General features: G+C 42.5%; 1 protein-coding gene across 2 annotated transcripts; it reads right to left on the bottom strand.

Annotated features, from left to right (window-relative positions):
* Positions 1–26: 26 nt before the first annotated feature.
* On the bottom strand, positions 27–17990 carry LOC139421345 (TRIO and F-actin-binding protein-like). 2 transcript variants are annotated; one of them, XM_071172128.1, is made up of 13 exons: positions 17590–17990; positions 15988–16044; positions 15347–15415; positions 15138–15227; positions 14894–15003; positions 12972–13404; positions 12059–12293; positions 11798–11909; positions 6411–6570; positions 6153–6266; positions 5119–5205; positions 334–530; positions 27–206 (listed from the first exon to the last, which is right to left on the bottom strand). In XM_071172128.1, the coding sequence occupies exons 1-12, from the start codon at positions 17593–17595 to the stop codon at positions 369–371; spliced, it is 1635 nt and encodes a 544-aa protein (XP_071028229.1). In that variant the 5' UTR covers positions 17596–17990; the 3' UTR covers positions 27–206; positions 334–368. The 2 variants fall into 2 exon arrangements, with proteins under 2 accessions (XP_071028229.1, XP_071028230.1); XM_071172129.1 differs by lacking the exons at positions 15988–16044; positions 17590–17990 and adding an exon at positions 15665–15754.
* Between the last annotated feature and the right edge of the window lie 690 nt (positions 17991–18680).

Here is an 18680-nt window from a genome sequence, read left to right as displayed (position 1 = left end):
CATCAACAATAGAAAAAGCTTAAAAAGTGCAGATTAAAATTTGTGCGACCCAGTGTAATATGACCGATCAGCTGATACTAGTTTATGCCACTCATTGGCTGAATGATTGAAAGCTAAGGCACTATCGTGGTCCCCCGAGCCGGCATCTTCTGGTGCGAAGACTTCTGCTCCTCTCCTACTTCAGTCACCATTGTGCCCACACAACTAGAAAAACAAAAAAATATATTATTAGGCAACCACAGTTTCATCATAGAAGATCGGTGTAATCAACTATTTAAAAGCTGTGTGAGCATGACTATGTAGCTCTTAATATTGAGCTACGTCTATACCTCTCTGTGTCTCTGAGCTAGAGCCCTTGTGGCGGTCTCTCAGTGTTCCAGGCTGTTGCCTAGTTTCTGTCCCTCCTGCAGGGCAACCATGGCCAATCTCAGGTGCTCCCTAAGGCTCTGGATCTCCCGCTCACTCCTGCTCTTCATACCACCCAGCTCCCCGTGCACCTCTTTATACCGCTCACAGGCCGACTGCTTCTCCTATAGAGGTAAGGGCACACAGACAGAGGTTTATCAGATGGACAAAGTATACCTCTTCCACTCAGGGCAGAAATACAATGTTGGGATAGACAGAATAGCCTTAGGACTTGTTGCTTTTCTCTTGTGATTGACTTGGAACCATCAACCACACAAGACAGCTTTGCTAACTTGTAGATTAACATTCCAGTTTGTGTGAAGCATTAAAGTAGTCTCCACCTAAACATTGTTTAGAAACAAAACCAACATGTGTGCAGCTATGGGACAAAACAGAAGGGGTTTGCAACACTTTTTGATTGAACTGACCTGAAGACCAGGTGTGTTGAATTTAGGCAATCACCGAGCTGATCAATTAGCTCAGTAGGTCAAGTGTGGTGCCTAGTTGGAACAAAATCCTGCAATACCTGTGGCACTCCAGGAACAGGGTTGCCTACCCCTGGCTTAGACTGTTGATAACATGTAAACTCCCATCTCAAAATGTCTCTCAAATGCATTGTTACAGTTGTTGGCAAGCTAGCTAACGAATTCGAGCCATTTTAGCATAGACATCAGTCAAAACATGGCATCAATAAGATATAACGAGCCACCTGTGATCCCCCACATGGCAGCTTGTTGTTGCCAATTCCACGGTAACGGAATTATTCCGGGTTCTTCTCACTTTAAACTGTATGTCAAACAAAAAACATTATTTTCAAAGTTTAACCAACCATACAACTCCATGCACAATTTCCACTGAAAACTGTACATAAACTAATTTAGTGGAAGAACTGTGCAGATGCGAAGTTGGTAAAGGAATTATGGTAAAAACTCCCTCAGGTTTATATGCGACCACGTTTTCCAAAAACTCAAATATCTTCTCCGAATGAAGATTCAAAGATGTCTGCAGAAAGAATGCGGTGTCAGCTATGACACAGCACCTTGAGTTTGTTTTGGTTATTAAACTACAGTAAGTGAAGAGGATTTATACCTGGTAACTGAATTACAATAACGACATTACATCATAGGTCCCTGATCTATACTACACAAAAATACATAATTATGGATATGGATGTTGTTTCACAAGTGCTTCTGAGTGGCGCAGCGGTCTAAGGCATCTCAGTGCTAGAGGCATCACTACAGACACCTTGGTTCAATTCCAGGCTGTAACACAACTGGCCGTGATTGGGAGTCCCATAGGCTGGCACACAATTGACTCAGCGTCGTCTGGGTTTGGCCGGTGTTAGTCGTCATTGTAAATAAGAATTTGACTTGTCTAGTTAAATAACCTTTTTAAATAAATGTACTGTACTACTGTATTTCACTGCACTGTTCTACTCACTGTACTATCCAAACTTGTGAAACATGCGTCTATAATGGGCGGACCAAATCTGAACCTATCTGCGGACGTTAACATCAAGGATAGGGTAGACTGACCAAATCTGAACCTATCTGCGGACGTTAACATCAAGGATAGGGTAGACTGACCAAATCTGAACCTATCTGCGGACATTAACATCAAGGATAGGGTAGACTGACCAAATCTGAACCTATCTGCGGACATTAACAACAAGGATAGGGTAGACTGACCAAATCTGAATCTATCTGCGGACGTTAACATCAAGGCTAGGGTAGACTGACCAAATTTCGACGTCCCGTGTCGGTCAGTGCTCAGTGGGTGAGGATGCTGGTTACAGTTAATGGAAAGAGAGGGGGCTCACGTGTAAGTAAGAGCTGGGAGAGGTGACATTAACTGGAGAGAGAGTGGTTTGTAGAACAGGTTTGTAGATTTATTTTGCAAGTGTATAAAAAAAACTGAAATATCACATTGCCATAAGTATTCAGACCCTTTACTCAGTCCCTAGTTGAAGCATTACAGCCTTGAGTCTTCTTGGGTATGACTCTACAAGCTTGGCACACCTGTATTTGGGGAGTGCCTCCCATTCTTCTCTGCAGATCCTCTCAAGCTCATTCAGGTTGGATGGGGAGCATTGCTGCACAGCTATTTTCAGGTCTCTTCAGAGATGTTTTATCGGGTTCAAGTCCGGGCAACTCAAAGCCATTCAGAGACTAGTCCCGAAGCCCCTCCTGCGTTGTCTTGGCTGTGTGCTTAGGGTCATTGTCCTGTTGGAAGGTGAACCTTTGCCCCAGTCTGAGGTCCTGAGTGCTCTAGAGCAGCTTTTCATCAAGGTTCTCTCTGTACTTTGCTCCGTTCATCTTTGCCTCGATCCTGACTAGTCTCCCAGTCCCGGCTGCTGAAAAACATCCCCACAACATGATGCTGCAACCACCATGCTTCACCGTAGGGATGGTGCCCGATTTCCTCCAAAATTGACGCTTGAAGTTCAGCCAAAGAGCTCAATCTTGGTTTCATCAGAGAATCTTGTTTCTCATGGTCAGAGTCCGTTAGATACCTTTTGGCAAACTCCAAGCTGGCTGTCATGTGCCTTTTACAGAGGAGTGACTTCTGTCTGGCCACTACCATAAAGACCTAATTGATAGAGTGCTGCAGAGATGGTTGTCCTTCTGGAAGGTTCTCCCATCTCCACAGAGGAACTCTGGAGCTCTATCAGAGTGACCATCGGGTTCTTGGTCACCTCCCTAAACAAGGTCCTTCTCCCCCGATTGCTCAGTTTGGCCGGGCAGCCAGCTCTAGGACGAGTCCTGGTGGTTCCAAACTTCTTCCATATAAGAATGATGGAGGTCACTGTGTTCTTGGGGACCTTCAATGCTGCAGAAATGTTGTTACTCTAACCCAGATGTGCCGACACAATCCTGTCTCGGAGCTCTACGGACAATTCCTTCGACCTCATGGCTTGGTTTTTGCTCTGACATGCACTGTCAACTGTGGGACCTTATATAGACAGGTGTGTGCCTTTCCAAATCATGTCCAATCAATTGAATTTATCACAGGTAGACTCCAATCAAGTTGTAGAAACGTCTCAAGGATGATCAATGGAAACACGATGTACCTGAGCTCAATTTCGAGTCTCATGACAAAGGGTCTGAATAATTAAGTAAATCCGTTTATGCATTTTTTTATAACACTTGCAAAAAAAAAATATCTTTTTTTAATATAATACAATAAAAAAGTTATTTAACTGGGCAAGTCAGTTAAGAACAAATTCTTATTTACAATGACGGCATACAATTATGGGGTATTGCGCGTATATTGAAGATTTTTTTAAAATGTTTACCATTTTAGAATAAGGCTGTCACGTAACAAGATGTGGGAAAAGTCAAGCGGTCTGAATACTTTTCAAATGCTCTGTATGAACTTTCATTATCTTCCCTGCTCATGAGGGAGAGAAATTAGAAAATATCTTAGTTTTTGGTAATGAAACTACAAAGCAATACTTCCTAGACTTACAAAAGGTAAACAATTTCTCCGAAATTAAATATAAAGTGTTGATATTAGTTGGCAGGGGTCTTTACTTCAACATTCTGTGTTTTGATGATGTATTCTAATACCTTAGAAAACATCTACCAGAAAAAGTATTAAAAGACCCCTTTTCCATCCGTTTATCCACACTTCACTTATGCCACATTTTTAAGTTGGAAAACGGTTGAAAATGTATCAATAGCTAGGATCCCATCAAATTGGCAACAGATTTTCATGTGAATATTCAAAAATGTGCATAAAAACAAGACAGTATGCAAATTTTCCCATCAGAGAAGTGTTTCCATCAAATTGACTTGTTGCGGATAAAAGGCTGCGTGATGACGTAATGCACATGAAAATATATTTTGCGGTACCGAATAAAAAATACAAGTTAAATGAGTTTCCATCACATTTTCAACTCTACTTATGGTTCTCACAAAAAGTTTGCGTTATATAGTGAATGTACCCACTCTAGTATTGGCAAATGCTCTCTAGCCAATCGCTCGCAGATTACCCTAAATTGTGAGATTATTATGGACAAAAGAGTGAGAATTTCTATTTGTCAAACAACAGCCAAGCATTGATGATCATGTCACCAGAACAAGACCCTCAATATTGGAAACCAGCATAAAGCTCAACACCTTGCATTTTCACCACCCTTTGAAGTTCATCATTTATTTAATCTGTAATCTACTAAACAGCATGCTTTCCTGATGAGTCGTAGTAGGAAGACCACACATCACATGACTCCAGGTTTACTTCCATAAGATGGTTATTATAGCAATATTTGCACATAAAAGCTTTTCCACTGACATTTCTCACGTCATTTTACAGACACAAAAAGATGCCACCTTGTCTAGTGTATTTTGTTGTGTCGACATTTAGAAAGTTTAGCAAAAAATTATGTTTCCATCAGGCCTGTCGTGAATGTTTATTTTTTACTCACATAAAAAGGTTGGATGGAAACCTAGTTTATGCCTTCATTTCCCAAAAATATAGATTCTTATCTTTCTTTTGACACCCAATTTGATATGCTCCTATGAACTTCAAGTTGGTGCTTATGGGTCCTTTTACATAGACATGCCCCTAGTCATCTGACCGTTCAGAATTATAATGCATGCCTTCTGGCCATATCAATAGACACACATCATTTGTGACGTTGTCAGCCAACCCGTCTACAGATGAAAACATTAGACCTTTATGCCTGCACACAAATACACAGTGAACCAGTACCGTGTTCAGGAACTGAAGTTCGTTCCTCAGACAGCTGATCTCCTTGTGCAAGTACTGCACCTCATTCTCCTTCACCCTGAGAAGAACCTGTGACAAAACAAAATATAATATTATTACAAGCTAACAAGAGTGATCAACCCAACATCTAAGACACTGAGCAGACAAAGAGCAACTGTCCCTAAAAACATATTATTAGAGGAAACATGTATTCTAAATGTCATAATTGACTACAAAGTGTAAATAGGATAATTTTGGTCATAATGTCAGCCTCGTCCAAAACAGAGTTTTGTGAGACTTGTCGTCGTGACCGCAACACAGCGTAAATGAAGGTTGGGTTTGTTTCAATCCTGCCCACATCTGGCAACGCGCAAGTATTCATCAATTCGCAGTACAGCTGCACGCAACCCGATCGTAATGCCTGTGGTAACTTTGGATTGACTAGTTAGGGACCATCGGTAAATTACACAATGTACATGGGAAAATATGTCCAATAGCTCCAAATTTCAATAACTTAACCTCCAAATATAAATTGTAGAAATTCATCTAGCCCCGGAGGTAGGCTATCCAAAGTCAAACCAATTTTGCCACGGTTGCACAATAGCCAACTGACAATAGCCAACATAACTCTTCCCACCTGCGAACACACACACACACACGACACACACATCAAACCACCTCTCGGTTGAATTCAGTCATGGCCGCTAGAATTTCTTAAATGAACCAAATTAAAAAACGAGACCAAATCAGGATGTGCAGTCACCCTTTAACAAATTCACTTGTGTTGAAAACACCTTTGGTGTCTCCATGGGGCACAGCATCCAACAGGGGGCAGTGTGTTTCAGTGTGCAGTCAATAAAAATTCACACCACAAGCATTTCCCTACATAATAACCAACTGCACGCTGCCTTTCATAAACCCTTCCCTTTCTATTCAAACATGAGACAAGCGCCCCCCCTATGTCATTGTTGTAGGTAGAGAGGCTTGTTATGGTTGAGGGGCTCTACAATTTATCTCCTCCCCTCTTCCTGACCCACCTCCAGCTCACAGGACAGCCTGTCCTGGTTGTCGTGGGAAACGCCCTCCGACCCCTGGCCCGTGACGATGGAGCGCATGTAGCTGATCTCCTCTGTCAAACGGGCCTGTAGGTCCTGAAATGTGAAAACATTGATAGTATTGAACGTACTGACAAACCACTGAATGTGTCATATAGGCAGAGCTTGTCATTAACACAAGTGTTAGGGTAGACTAGGCTAAATGCACAGGACCAGCTGACCTCCAGACTCTTGGCTCACCTGGTTCTCTTTCCTCAGCTGCTCCAGCTCGCTCTCCTTGTGAGTGATGTCTTTATCCCTCTCCCCGTTGCTCTGCTCAGCCCTGTTCAGCTCCAAACACTTCTGGGAGTACCTCTCAGACAGGCCGGACAGCTCCCTCTGCAGGGCCTGGGTCTCTAACCTGAGGGGACAAGAGAGGATATAAACATTTAATTTATATAAACTGTATATTACGCCTGAGATTAAAAGCTAAACTGGGGCCTCCCAGTGCTAGCTGTGCCACCAGAGATTCTGGGATTGAGCCCAGGCTCTGTCGCAGCCGGTCGCGACCGGGAGGTCCATGGGGCGATGCACAATTGGCCTAGCGTCGTCCAGGTTAAGGAGGTTTTGGCCGGCAGGGATATCCTTGTCTTATCGCGCACTAGCGACTCCTGTGGCGGCCTGGCCGCAGTGCACGCTGACCAGGTCGCCAGGTGTACGGTGTTTCCTCTGATACATTGGCGTGGCTGGCTTCCGGGTTGGATGTGCAGTGTGTCAAGAAGCAGTGCGGCTAGGATGGGTTGTGTTTCGGAGGATGCATGGCTCTCGACCTTCGCCTCTCCCGAGTCCGTAAGGGAGTTGCAGCGTTGAGACAAGCCTTACTACCACCAATTTGATACCACGAAATTGGGGAGGAAAAAAAAGTGGGGAAATAATATATATATATATAAAAAAAAGCTTAACTGGAGACACTACTGGTATTCTGTAGAAAACTTGACACTGCACTGGCTGTGCACAGTCAAAACAGACGCAGCCATGTTGTGTTAAAATGGCAGACCAACACAGTCTTTCAAAAAAATTTAACCGTGAAAATGGTGGTGAGGGTGGGTGTGCTTCGTTATGAGTAATTCTGTTTTCTCAAGAGATTTTGGTACAACAATGGTTTAGATGGAAACCTCTGCCCACACCCATTAACCACAAATGCTAAATGAAAATCATAATTGACACACACACACACACACGTAAAAGTGATGTTCATTAACATTGTATGCGCAACAGATCCCATTACCTTTTTCCACATCGTTACAGCCGGAATTTGAAATACAGTGGGGCAAAAAAGTATTTAGTCAGCCACCAATTGTGCAAGTTCTCCCACTTAAAAAGATGAGGCCTGTAATTTACATCATAGGTACACTTCAACTATGACAGACAAAATGGAGAAAAAAAAATCCAGAAAATCACATTGTAGGATTTTTAATTTATTTATTTGCAAATTATGGTGGAAAATAAGTATTGAAGCTGATTTGGAGGTTTGTTAACACAGAGTCCAAAGAAGGGCCAGATGTATACAGAATGGTGTCGTCTGCATAGAGGTGGATCAAGGAATCACCCGCAGCAAGAGCAACATCGTTGATATATACAGAGAAAAGTGTCGGCCTGAGAATTGAACCCTGTGGTACCCCCATAGAGACTGCCAGAGGCCCGGACAACAGGCCCTCTGATTTGACACACTGCACTCTATTTGAGAAGTAGTTAGTAAACCAGACGAGGCAGTCATTTGAGGAAGCAAGGCTGTTGAGTCTGCCGATAAGAATATGGTGATTGACAGTCGAAAGCATTGGCTAGGTCGATGAAGACAGCTGCACAGTACTGTCTTTTATCGATGACGGTTATGATATCGTTTAGTACCTTGAGCGTGGCTGAGGTGCACCCGTGACCTGCTCGGAAACCGGATTGCACAGCAGAGAAGGTACGTTAGAATTTGAAATGGTCAGTGATCTGTTAACTTGGCTTTCGGAGACTTTAGAAAGGCAGGGCAGGATGGATATAGGTCTGTAACAGTTTGGGTCTAGAGTGTCACCCCCTTTGAAGAGGGGGATGACAGCGGCAGCTTTCCAATCTTTAGGGATCTCGGACGATACGAAAGAATGGTTGAACAGACTAGTAATAGGGGTTGCAACAACGGCGGCAGATAATTTTAGAAAGAAGGTCCAGATTGTCTAGCCCAGCTGATTTGTACAGGTCCAGGTTTTGCAGCTCTTTCAGAACATCTGCTATCTGGATTTGGGTGAAGGAGAAGCTGGGGAGTCTTGGGCAAGTAGCTGCGGTTGGCCCGGGGTTGGGGTAGCCAGGAGGAAAGCATCGCCAGCTGTAGAGAAATGCTTACTGAAATTCTCGATTATAGTGGGTTTATCGGTAGTGACAGTGTTTCCTAGCCTCAGTGCAGAGGGGAGGTGCTCTTATTCTCCATGGACTTTACAGTGTCCCAAAACTTTTGAGTTAGAGCTACAGGGTGAAAATTTATTTGAAAAAGCTAGCCTTTGCTTTCCTAACTGACTGTGTGTATTGGTTCCTGACTTCCCTGAAAAGTTGCATTTCGCAGGGACTATTCGATGCTAGTGCAGTATGCCACAGTATGTTTTTGTGCTGGTCGAGGGCAGTCAGGTCTGGAGTGAAACAAGGGCTATATCTTAGTTCTACATTTTTTGAAAGGAGCATGCTTAAAGGTGGTGAGGAAATGACTTTTAAAGAATGACCAGGCATCCTCTACTGACGGGATGAGGTCACTATCCTTCCAGGATACACGGGCCAGGTCAATTAGAAAGGTCTGCTCACAGAAGTGTTTTAGGGAGCGTTTGACAGTGATGAGGGGTGGTCGTTTGACCGCAGACCCATTGCGGATGCAGGCAATGAGGCAGTGTCGCTGAGATCCTGATTGAAAACAGCAGAGGTGTATTTGGAGAGCAAGTTGGTCAGGATAATATCTATGAGGGTGATCATGTTCATGGATTTAGGGTTGTACCTTAAATTTACTAACCTAAATGACAGAATGAAAAGGAAGCCTGTACATCTCAAGGGTGATCAATTGAAACAGGATGCACCTGAGCTTAATTTCAAGTCTCAAACCAAAGGGTCTGAATACAATTGTTAAAAAAATAAATAATAATAATTGTGGGGGGGATACTGGGCAAACATTTCTAAAAAAAACTGTTTTCTCTGTGTTATTATGGGGTAGTTTGTGTAGAGTGCTGAGAATGATTATTATTTAAAAGGCTGTAACGTAACAAAATGTGGAAGAAGTCAAGGGTTCTGAATACTTTCCGAAGGCACTGTAATTGTACAAATTACCTCGACTAACCCGTACCCCCGCACATTGACTCGGTATATATCCTTGTTATGGTTATTTTATTGTGTTACCTTTTATTTTGATCTTTTACTTCAGTTTATTTAGTAAATATTTTCTGCATTGTTGGTTAAGGGCTTGTAAGTAAGCATTTCACGGTAAGGTCTACACAGGTTGTATTCAGCGCATGTGACCAAATGTTATTTGACTATAGCATGATCAGAGCATCTGCTAAATGAACTAAATAGAAATGTATATTAAAAAAATGAACAATTGCAAAGCATGTTGAGTATTATTCTATTGAGCTCCACCCTGAAACAAGGCCAATAATAATAACCAGTGTGCTTTGCAGTTTATTTTGGTATGTTCATTTTCACTTTTACATTTTGGTCATTTTAGCGGACACTTTTTCAGATCGACTTGCTCAACTAGCATCACAGTCATGGTAACCCTTACTGAGAACGTTGCTGCTGTTCGGGTCGGCTAATTGCAAATACATTTTTGTATTTTAAAGCACATGTATTTTAATGACATACATTACAAAAATAAATTGTATTTTGTTGTTTATTTTGATATATTGACCTTTATGGTATTTTGCGTCTGTATTTTGTGATTGTATTTTGTCCATCCCTGACCATAGGCTTAATGGTAAACTGCACAGGAGGGGATACTTCAGGCAGAGCTAAATTCAATAACCTGTAAACTGTTTGTGTTCCTAGTTCCAACAGTGCAGTAATATCTAACAATACACACAAATCTAAAACGTAAGAAATATTAGGATGAGAAATGTTGAAGTCCAGAGTATATACAGTGCATTTGGAAAGTATTCAGACAACTCTTTTCACATTTTGTTACATTGCAGCAAATTCCCCTCATCAATCTACACAATTAGCCCATAACAGCAAAGAAAAACAGGTTTTTGTCTCAGCCTCCAGTATTTATGCTGCAGTAGTTTGTGTGTCGGGGGGCTAGTGTCAGTTTGTTATATCTGGAGTACTGGAGTACTTCTCCTGTCCTATTCGGTGTCCTGTGTGAATCTAAGTGTGCGTTCTCTAATTCTCTCCTCTCTTTCTTTCTCTCTCTCGGAGGACCTGAGCCCTAGGACCATGCCCCAGGACTACCTGACATGATGACTCCTTGCTGTCCCCAGTCCACCTGGCCGTGCTGCTGCTCCAGTTTCAACTGTTCTGCCTGACCTGAGCCCTAGGTCCATGCCCCAGGACTACCTGACATGATGACTCCTTGCAGCATTGCTTGCTGTTTGGGATTTTAGGCTGGGTTTCTGTACCGCACTTTGAGATATCAGCTGATGTACGAAGGGCTATATAAATTAATTTGATTTAGATTAGATCTTAGACATTTTTGGGATGGTGCCAGGTTTCCTCCAGATGTGACGCTTGGAATTCATGCCAAAGAGTTGAATCTTGGTTTGATCAGACCAGAGAATCTTGTTTCTCATGGTCTGAGTCCTTCAGGTGCCTTTTGTCAATGTTCTTCTCAATGGCAACCCGGAACATGTCCCAGATCGCGTGATCATAACAGTCTTTAAGCAAGGATTCCGATTGGTCAGATCAGCAGTGAATAGACCTTAGCACGGGTACTTCCTGTTTGAGTTTCTGCCTATAGGGAGTAGCAGAATGGAATCGTGATCTGATTTACCGAAGGGAGGTCGGGGGAGGGCTTGTTGCCCTACCAGAAAGGAGAGTAACAAAGTCAGAGTACTGCAGGCGATGTGTTGATAGAGCTTGTGGCATTTTCCTCAGATTTGCTTTATTAAAGTCCCCAGCTATAATAAATGCGGACTTGGTATATGCGTTTTCCAGTTTGCACAAGGTCCAGTATAGATCCTTGTGAGATTACGCAAATTCATATTTTTTTTTTGGAAAGCAACATCGTCGCCAACATTTTCTTGCCTCCATCTGACCATGCAGACTGCAGAGTGAACAGCAAGAAAGTGCTTGTGACTCCATGGTTAAGCAATTGCTCTCTTCTTGAGTGACAGGGAGCAGGGGTTGATATGGAAAGCGGCATGAAGCATGAGGAGTGAGACGACTGAAGTAGCAAACTGAGTACAAAAACTACAAAAACTGACATTACACATGCTGGAGTTGCTTATCACATTTAACAAACCAAATATTCAAATACCATTATAGAAGAAGTACAAACCCAAACCGGTCCGTGCATCAACACTGGTATATAGTCAAATAACGATATACCGCCCACACCTAAATTGATGATACAAAGAAAGGGGGTACTATGTATGTAAAGGTGTGTGTAAGGAACGAGTTGTGTTTTGAGCACTCACTGCTGCTGTGAGCGTAGAGTCTGTGTGTTGGCACTCCCTCCACCAAGCCTCTTTGCCTTCTCCACCTCTCTCTCCAGCTCCTCCCTGTGGGCCTTCTTCAGTGTCTCCATAACTAAACCACAGCGAGAAAAGGGAGGATGTGATGTTAATGGATCTAAAATCAAAAATTGTAAACAAAACAACAAAAGTCCTTGAACTGGGGAACTAATGACATCTATGTACAATTTTGACCCCTGACCCCATGATCCTGTGACCTCTGACCTTGTGCTGTGTCCTGGGTCTCCTCCCTCAGCACCCGGTCCCTGTCCCTCTCCAGCTCTCGGGTCTCGCGGGCATGCTGCTTCTGCAGCTCCTCCAGGGCCCGTTTGTGGGCCCACTCCATGGCCTGAAGGCTGCGGCCGCACGTTGCCTCCCGACCACAGCTACCTCCCCCCACCCTCCCCCCACCACACCCTCCTCCCTGCAAACGCTCCAGCTGCTGCCTCAGAGACGCCACCTGAGTGTCACAAAGGTAGAGAGGCGGTAAAGCTCACTGAAAGAAAGAGGCGGCGGGGTATGTAATTACTGGGTTGAACCAAACTGACATGCGAGTAGTGAAGGGGGATTTGAATGCCATATTCCATGCAGTCATATCAATCCCACACATCATGCAGGTCATGCATCTCAAAGGCAATGTTAGGGACTGTATGGATCATAGACAAAGGGACAGTGCAAGGAGTACATTCATCTGGATCAGATTCCAACAACCATATGATATGATTGTATGATCTGCACGAGTCCTAAAACTACCCCTGTGAAGACACAGTAGTCAACAGCACACTATACAATGTTATCACAGGACACATCACTCAAAGATGGAATGAGACTTTCAGCAGTGTTTCCACTATCGACATCTGATAAACTCACAGTTCTAGAACCAGAGAAATGTCTTAATTTATTTTTCCGGGCAAACCGGTATTGCTAACTAAGCCCCTATTACACCCTCCTCTTTGGTATTTTGAAGAATGACAGGGTCAGTATTACTGCAGAGGGCCTGATTACCATCCCGCATGCATAATAGAGCAAGCCTAGTGTTAAAGAGTTCCACTTCATATGTAGATGAATCATCTAGATGAAGAGTAAATTTGCATTTATTTATTGTGTTTGCAAATTGAAAAACATCTCCACGCACTACCTCCCTCTGCAGCGCCTCATTGGCTGGATGGCTGGATCGTGAGCCCATTGGCAGTAGTGACCTCATCTCCTTTAGTGGCAGCCGCTCAAACTCTAACCACTTTCTCTCAATTTCCTCCTCTGCTCTTATCCTGGGGTCTGAGCCTACACCCGGCCCTTTCCTCGACAGCACCTGCTCCCATGTGCTACTGGTCACATCTCTGCTCCTCTCCTCCTGCCATTGGGCGTGCTCCCTGCCCTGCCCCTCCCCTGCCTCTCTCTGAGTAGCTGGCAGAGGGCTGGAGGGGACGGGCACTGGTGACAGCTCGACACAGTCAAATCGGCGTACAGTGGAGGTGGTGAATTCTGATCCAGCATCACCGTGGCGAGAAGGTGGTCGACGAGTGGAGGCCAGGGAGCGAGAGTTCTCCTTGTCACTACTGCTGTCAGGCAGTCTGGAGGAGAGGAAGGACAGGGAGAGACAAAGTCAGACAGAGAGAGAGAGCGCAGATTGATAAAGTGACAGTATAATAGGGCTATGGCCGTCATTACATTTTGTCAGACAGTTATTGTCATGCAAAAGACTGCCTGTCTCACGGTAATTGACCGTTAATTAAACACATTTAGCATCTCCAGGCCTCCACGCATACCAGCCACTGATGCAGACCTTTGGAACATCTACATAAAAATAAAGTAATAAATCAATTTAACTTACACCATCACAACAATCCATTATTTATTTTAGTCAGGTCTAAAGAAACCTGATATGAAGAAAATGTATTTCAGAAGAACAGAATATGAGTTGGCCTACTGTATGTTATCTGGCTATGCTCCATGCTATATACTTGTTTATTTAGCTGACAAGATAAGTCCAGTGCCATCATTTTATATTATATGATTTTATAGTAAGAATTGAATTTAATTTAGCTGAATAAAATAGAAAGTATATTTTTCCCCCATTCAGCACGAGTGCGCATATGAGCTTAAAAGCGATCATTTTAAACAGGTCCTATACGCTAGATTTTAAGTTATTTGGCAACTTTAGTTGTGAATGATACAAAACTTAGAATGCCTTAGAAATCAAAACATATATGGACTGCATGATGAGACTATAGGCTATTGAGGATTTGAGAAAGTAGCAAAAACAGTTTGCAGTCTGCTTCTTGCCTCAGGCTGCACAACAGTACTCTCCTCAAGTGAGTATACTGTAGGCTAGACAAATTACGTACCAAATACATCTTAAATTATTTAAAAAAATGTTTTTCTGCCATGTGTAATATGCAGTAGGCTATGTATTGTATAACAGCTCAATCAATTTTAATTCAGGGTTTTTGTTCCGGCTTGGACTCAAATAGGCCTACGCATAAGTTCAAATATGAGTATGGTGTTGTGAATGAATCTTAGAAAGCACTCCTTGTGTTAGGCTTTGAACCAACATCCACAACGACCATGTTTCACTCTCAGTTTCAACCTGCTGTTGAACTTCTTTCTTCAAATTGATCATCACAGCGAGGTGAGTTTTAAAAGCATGAGACTGTTGGATGTGATTTTTAACTGCATTGCTGTCAGAGTGGTTAGAGGGACAATAGAGCCCTGAGCACCAGGCCAATAGGACCTGATGGTTGTTAGCAAGTTGGGTACTACCAAAGCACGTCCCAAGTGCACAAGAGGAGATTACCATGACTCAACGGTCACGTGGAATCTTACTGCGACTCACGGTGTGGTGGTAATATGGTCACCGCTACAGCCCTATCACTACATAAAATAAATCCCTGGTGATTCACTATGTAAGCAACATAACATTACACATGATTGTGACTTGAAGTAATCCACAACTGCCCATGGACTTAGTAGCCCACCTGTACACCAGTATAACAAAACAATAGGCCTCCTTACGTGACTTGTGTATTTGCCAGCTGGGACACAGAGGGAGGAGGAACTCACTGTGTAAGGTCTGGAGAGCTGCTGGGCCGAACACTCTTCCTCAGAACCTCAATCCAGTTCCTCCTGATCCCTGCAGTCATAGCTGACAGTGTGACAACTGCCTCCCTCGTCTGACCGACAGACAGGAGAGAAGAGTAGAGTAAGAAATGGAAAGGGTGTGGTGAGGGAAAGAGATCATTCAAATACCTGTCACTCATCCTCACATATCATAGAAAATTATTGGAACAGTGAAAAACACACTCACCTGTATTTGAAATCCATAGTTTTTCTCTACATCAAACTCAGACACTTTTACGCAAGACTTCAGGTCAACCTCCCCGTCCAGATCATCCTTCTGTAAGACACAGTTAGGAACCAACAAGTAAGACTACAGACACATATCAATAACTCACAATGTATCCCCTAAGACAATTATTGCAATAGTCAATAACTTTGAAGCATTTGAAAACATACCTCCTCCGCCCCAGAGTCTCTGTAGTACCTCAGACCAGCATCGGTCAACACAAACCAGTGCTTCTTCCACTGCAGACACACACATGCCACCAGTTAAACCAGCAATATTCGACCAAACTGATGCATTAATGAACACAAGCAGCTAATTGACAGTTCACAGCAAGACATCTTTCAAATCAAGTTAACATGGACCAATGAAACCTATGGAGTGTTTAAGACATTATGACAAGTATAAAAAGAGTGCTTAAAGTGATGTATGGGTCATCTAAGTGTTTGTACTGTGAATTCAAAATGAGTTCAAACACATAACATACAAACCTAGCACACAGATGATACAATGAGCCACAAGCTCATATGAGGACGTTTCATACTCAGTCTTATCCTGCTAGAACATACCGGTTGTGCCTGCCTGGGCACACCAAGCTATTACTGGGATAACACATGGATAGTCTGCAGCTATCGCCTTACGCACAAGCTTTCTCATTAGGAGAGAGGGAAAGAAGGCGAGAGAAAGGAGGAGAGGAATCAAACAAGAAAGCAGAAGAGAGCTAGAAAGAAAGAAGAAAACAGATAAGTGATACATGACTTCTGACTAAATAAGACAAGAAAGTGATAAGAAATTAAGAAAAACATGACTTCACCTCTCCATTCTCATCCAGTTTTGACATCCATCCCTTCTTGAAGTTAAGGAGGTCGGGCTACAAGGAAAGACAAAGTGTCAGGTTAAGGGAACCATTTTGAAGAAGTGAGACGAACACAAAAGTAGAACAAAGGATGCCAGGGTAGGATGTTCACAATACAAAGACAAACATTTTTCCATGTAGAAGTTAAACAAGGGCAGGCGTTTCATGCAGTTAGTGCACCATGGCAAACACCTGCGTGTACATTCAAATGTGTGAGGACATGGAAGTTGAGAGGGTTTTTAGAAGTGTTAAAGACAACAGGAAACAAAAAAAAGCACGCCTTTGAGTGATGAGAGAGAAGACAGAAATAAAAATGATTGCTAAGGTAACAGTAACAATCAACATAGGAGACATGGGGAACTAGAGCAGAACACTATGTAGAGAGATTTGAAGGTAATTTAATCTACAGACTAATATGTTACTGACATTTAACCACTGCAGTCTCAACTATTTCTAGAAATCCTTTCAGTTTGTAGCCAGGGGAAAACCTGTGAGGTACTTTACAGAGGTGGTGATCCTGGATCAAGATTAGGAAGCTTTTTCCATCTACATTCCTCAGTTTGGGTCTTTATCTCCTTCAACCCTCCCCCTCTACCTGGCATCACTGCCTGTTCTCACTGGAACTCATAAGTTGTCACATTGTAAACACCACTGTGCTTTGTTCCAGCCAAACCATTACAAGGCCTGAGGAACATTAACAGGCTGGTTACAGTATGGTTACAGCATGAGGTAGACTTAGAACGACCTTCCCATGAGTTGACTTATGATGATAAAATGTGTCCTCTAAGTAACTATGAGCATACTGGTGTATGTATGTGTGTCTCAAAGCATTTCGACTACATAAATACTTTAACATAATTTTGAAATTAGACGCAATAAACGAATAGTTGACAACAAGAGGAAACCTCGGAGGCAAGCTGTTAACGTTATTTCAGCAAATAGACGTTTTACAAAGTGCCAGGATGAGGATGACCCACCTGCACACAGAAGTATACCTTTAAACACTTGCTTATTAATTTGAAGGAATAAACTATAGGTTGTTTATAGAATCATGCATTTATAGATTCCTCAAAGACCAATTTCAAATAGTATATAAAATATAAGGGATCTAACTAAACAAACGACTGGGGTGAGGTGTTCGTTTGCACATGCAAACAGTCAATACATGGAGCTCAATGTTGCTCTAATTCAATTGACATCTAGAACTGTAAACAATTGGATAACCCTAATGCGCTTACACATACCATACGCATACATTTTTGATTAGCCCTGGCAGCCCTTGGCAATGGCATAAATTACAGCCACAGGTACGCAAAAAAACCCATAACGTTATGTGCAGAAAGCAAACTATAAAATAATTAAAGGCCACGAAACACAAGAATAGACACACCCACTCCCCGAATTTAAACGTTACCATTTTAATCACCAATGTTCCATGTTGCCTAATGGTTGCGGCGAACAATTAAACATTCGTGCAACAATGTCTTGGAACACGGTTCAGTTATAGGCTCCAAAAAAAATGGAAATGCAATTCAAGTAGTGGCATCAAGGCAAACGTACCGTCATGTTAGTAGGACCCAGGAGGCAGTTGAGAGAAAAACAAACACTTAAAATAAAAAATATTGTTGCAATAGCCTACTCGTCCAAAAAAGTGAATTTTGTAATTAATGTGATCGAGGTTGAATAAGTATTGGTTCAGTTTTCTACCTGCTGATCCGTTCGCTTAAAAACGTGTCTGCCTAGCAGGAAGGCTAGAAACTAAAACAAACCCCGCCATTTCTACCCCTCTTGGGTCGGTGAACTGTATCCTATCGCTCAAATATATTTTCCATTGACTATTTCAACAGAAACGGAAGATTATAGACATCATTGACACACACACACAACCCACAATTTCACAACTTTTTTTTGCCGTTTGTTAAGGTGTTAAGATGTTTTCGTTCTGCACTCTCGCCCTGTTTGCCACTTCCTGGGCGGATCTGTAAGAATCGTTTGAGCAAACAAGCTAACCAATCAAGTGATCAGTGGGCTGCTCAGAGCATTTGAATATTGAAATATAGACTGTACACTGCCAAAAAAGCAACCAATGACACCTACTTCCAGACCACATAGCTTCTACTAAAATACACATTAAAGCATTTATGACATTCCTTAGTTGAGTAGATAGATTATTTATGCTAACTCGGTAAAATCTTGGGAGGCTATTTTACGCCGATTCTCATGCAAAACGTTTATTAAACGGTATCACACGGGAGTGACCAACCCTGCATTTGTCCAATAGAAACTCTCGTTTTAGTTGAAAAACCTTCCTAACTTTTTGGACTAGTGATTACACCCCAGGCCAAGAATTTGAAACACATGCCCCAGCAGCCCACAATTGACAATGCTCACTCTATGAAACGCCAGTAGGATTCAGGTGAAAGAAACAGACCTACAACCCACGGACATACTTCAAAGTCTGAATTAAATGTAGGAATGTTAAAAGAAAGCATTGAAGTCACACTGCATTTGAATTGAACAGAGAAGCCCTATACCAGTTTATACAAGCAGTTTACAGCAACTTCTAGAATTCATAACCTGAATAAATGGACAGATATGTGTTTGTAACATTGTAAACAAAATAGACTGCATGCAGGAGGAAAGCATTGTAA

This window comes from Oncorhynchus clarkii, chromosome 12, assembly GCF_045791955.1.
Source record: "Oncorhynchus clarkii lewisi isolate Uvic-CL-2024 chromosome 12, UVic_Ocla_1.0, whole genome shotgun sequence".
Taxonomy (NCBI): domain Eukaryota; kingdom Metazoa; phylum Chordata; class Actinopteri; order Salmoniformes; family Salmonidae; genus Oncorhynchus; species Oncorhynchus clarkii.
This window is presented reverse-complemented; position numbering and strand designations above follow the sequence as displayed.

Excerpts from the sequence above, each read along its gene's own strand:
- LOC139421345 (XM_071172128.1), bottom strand. Across the intron at positions 6,571-11,797 it reads ACTCTACGCTCACAGCAGCA|GTTAGAGACCCAGGCCCTGC; the intron begins GTGAGTGCTCAA and ends TTGTCCCCTCAG. Across the intron at positions 5,206-6,152 it reads GGCTGTCCTGTGAGCTGGAG|GTTCTTCTCAGGGTGAAGGA; the intron begins GTGGGTCAGGAA and ends GTTTTGTCACAG.